The sequence below is a fragment of the Cryptotermes secundus genome, unplaced genomic scaffold (genome assembly GCF_002891405.2).
Source record: "Cryptotermes secundus unplaced genomic scaffold, Csec_1.0 scaffold44, whole genome shotgun sequence".
NCBI lineage: Eukaryota > Metazoa > Arthropoda > Insecta > Blattodea > Kalotermitidae > Cryptotermes > Cryptotermes secundus.
The window spans coordinates 84,215-87,603 of NW_019740383.1; the positions used below are offsets into that span (position 1 = coordinate 84,215).

General features: G+C 39.5%; 1 protein-coding gene across 1 annotated transcript in view; it reads left to right on the forward strand.

Moving 5' to 3' along the window:
• Positions 1–3,080, forward strand: part of LOC111872282 — a 16,849-nt gene extending 13,769 nt beyond the window's left edge. Inside the window, exon 2 of the mRNA XM_023865996.2 lies at positions 1,023–3,080. Within this exon, the coding sequence (XP_023721764.1) occupies positions 1,023–2,936 (1,914 nt within the window). The 3' untranslated portion in view covers positions 2,937–3,080. The remainder of the gene's footprint in view (positions 1–1,022) is intronic.
• Positions 3,081–3,389: the final 309 nt, after the last annotated feature.

Sequence of the window (3,389 nt, forward strand, 5' to 3'; positions counted from 1 at the left end):
GAGAAGAGGGACAGTGTCTTTTTGAGGGACGAACGCTAAAAGTAGAGAAGTCTCGAACATGACAAGTAGGAACACATAATAATAATAATTATATAATAATAATAATAATAATTCAATCCGTGTTTATTTACGTGCAAACTTAACACCACAGAGGCCAATTAAAATAATAATAAATTAATAAACTTTAAACCTAAGGGAGTTTCGAAGTCGGTGACATTACAGTAAGAAGAAAATTCAGTATGAAGCAGCATATTATTTTCGTAAAGTCCTGTGTTTCTCAGAAGCACAACGTTGCAGACGTTCACACACAGACACAATACTGATCATTATAAAGCCGAAAGATTTCACAGTTGTTCAGGTACACAAACATGCCTTACAACAAACCATCAGCACACTAGCACATATCCCGCAATGTCCACCTGTTCGACAAACACTGCACGTCATGTATTTGCCTCCATTTAAATCCGTGAGACACAGTCATTTCCCTTCGCAAGTACCGTCAAGGGACACATGGTCGTTTTGAAATTATAAATGTCTGTATAGACACTGTACTGTCACGCACAGTGATTCGTACCAGATCGAAAATAAAGTAGAAATGTTCGTTTTAAGAAACAATTCGCAGAAATTAACTCTTTTTCGATCTCACAAATCTAGTATCAGTGGTTCAGGTGAACATCTGCTGAACATCGCTTCGTCTACAGATATATTAAGTATAAGCAATATGTACCCCAAACTAATTGAAGAAAACATTGTTACGTTCGATGTTACCGCACATCACTCTGACATACAACTTCAGTAATAGCTTAATGTCTCAAAACTTATCTAATTATTATTATTATTATCATCATTATTTTGCTGCAATTGGGTGTTCACCCGGTGGCAGTAAATCTTACACTGATACAGACAAGGACAGACAATACATAAAGGGCAAACACAAAACAAAACACATACAATAAACAAGGAACACACAGTACAAATCCAACATATAAATTCACACAAGTGATTATGTTCGTATTCTGCAGGAAAGACTAAATGATACAACTTTAATTTCCAGATTAAGGGTTACGATGATTCAATCGTCATTTCTGCTAAACCTGGTTCTACTGTTCTTCCTTGAATCCGTCACAGAACAAAGCAACACTGGCAGAATTTTGGCAGATATACTAAAACAACATGAAGAGGAACCTAAAAGCAGAATCGATCTACTGGACGAATATGACTTCATTATAATTGGTGCAGGAACAGCTGGGTGCACTCTGGCTAACCGTCTCACTGAGATCCCAGAATGGAAGGTATTGCTGGTGGAAGCAGGCGGGAGAGAAAACTTCGTAATGGACATCCCTCTACTCGCCAGCTTCATACAGTTTACTTCAGCCAATTGGAAATACAAAACAGTGCCTTCCAATACATCATGCCTTGGGCTTCAAAATGCACAGTGTAACCATCCACGAGGTAAAGTTATGGGGGGAAGCAGTACCCTCAATTACATGATATATACTCGTGGACATCCTAAGGATTATGACGCCTGGGCTGCACTTGGAAATAACGGTTGGTCTTATAGAGAGGTACTGCCTTATTTCTTGAAGTCCGAAGACATGACAATACCCAAATTAGCAGAAAATAAGAAATTTCATTCTACGGGCGGTTATTTAACCATCAGCCATCCTCCTTATCGCACACCGTTAGCTGAAGCCTTTGTGGAATCAGGTCTTGAAACAGGACAAAACATTGTTGATTACAACACAGATACAATGATAGGATTCAGCTTTCTACAGAATACACTGAAAAATGGGACTCGATGGAGTTCTTCTAGAGCGTTCTTACATCCAGTACGAATGAGGACAAATTTGCATGTCACTAAAATGAGCACGGCCACCAAAATATTAATACATCCTCAGACAAAAGAGGCAACAAGCGTTCAGTTCACTCGGGGGAACAAACGGCATGTAATACGTGCCAGGAAGGAAATAATTGTATCCTCAGGAGCAATAAATTCACCGCAACTCCTCATGCTATCTGGCGTAGGACCGCGTCAACACTTGGAAAGCTTGGGCATTAAAACAATTCAGGACCTAGCTGTAGGATACAATCTTATGGACCACATTGCACTTGGCGGTCTAATCTTCACGGTCAACCAGAGCGTGTCCCTGAAAACAAGCTCGATATTGAATGACCCAAGTAACGCCCTAAATTATTTCTCTTATCATAAAGGCCCTTTATCAGTTCCAGGGGGATGTGAAGCTCTTGCCTTCTATGACCTAAAGGATCCTACCAATCCACATGGATACCCCAATATAGAACTTCTTTTTGAAGGTGGTTCAATTGTCTCCGAGCATACACTTCGGAAAGGCTTTGGTATTACACGCGATCTTTACAACGCTGTATACAAACCAATAGAAAAACGTGATACATGGATGGTTCTACCGATGTTGATGAGGCCCAAAAGCAAAGGAAGGGTAATGCTCAGAGACAGAAATCCATTTCATAAACCGTTAATCAACCCCAATTATTTTCAATATGATGAAGATCTAGAAACTATGGTAGGAGGTGTCAAAAAAACGATTGAACTTAGCAAGACGAAAGGATTCCAGAAATTTGGAACCAAATTACACGACATTCCTATACCCGCATGTAAGAAACACGTTTTTGGATCCGATGACTACTGGAGATGTGCAATAAGACATCTCACTTTTACGATATACCACTTATCTGGGACCTGTAAAATGGGTCCCAAGTGGGACTCTAGCGCCGTAGTGGACCCAAGGCTAAGAGTGTACGGAATCAAGGGTCTCAGAGTGGTAGATGTATCCGTTATACCTGAAATACCAGTGGGTCACACGAACGGGCCGACATTCATGATAGCCGAGAAGGCTGCAGATCTTATCAAGCAAGACTGGGGGGTAACTATTAATAACTACAGTGATGAATTAAATTAAATATCATTCTCATAACAATTTTACATTACAGTGATACTGAATTTTCAGCATTCTGATGATTTTGTAATTGTTCATACATCCTAATAATCAGCGAACTTTCTGCTATCTGAATTACTGATAAACCACACATTTCAGTTCGTTACTCAATATGGAAGGAGTGTGGGAGATGGGCCCTTCGTAATATGCTTCTAGTACAGAACGCCATAAAAGTACGTATATAATAAGTCAACAAATCCTTAAAAATATACCCTTGCTATTTAAATAAATGGGAAGCAGAAAAGAGTTTAAATAAATCGAAACTAGTCTACGAAGAGAGAAGAAACTTAAGAGCAGTGAATAGCCAATCCTGCTGTTGCTGTTTTTCTACTTCTTTTTCCTGCTGGTGATCGTATTGGTGGTGACTAGTCTTCGTACGACGAGCAAGGGTGAACAAGATGGAGACACATGTAAAAT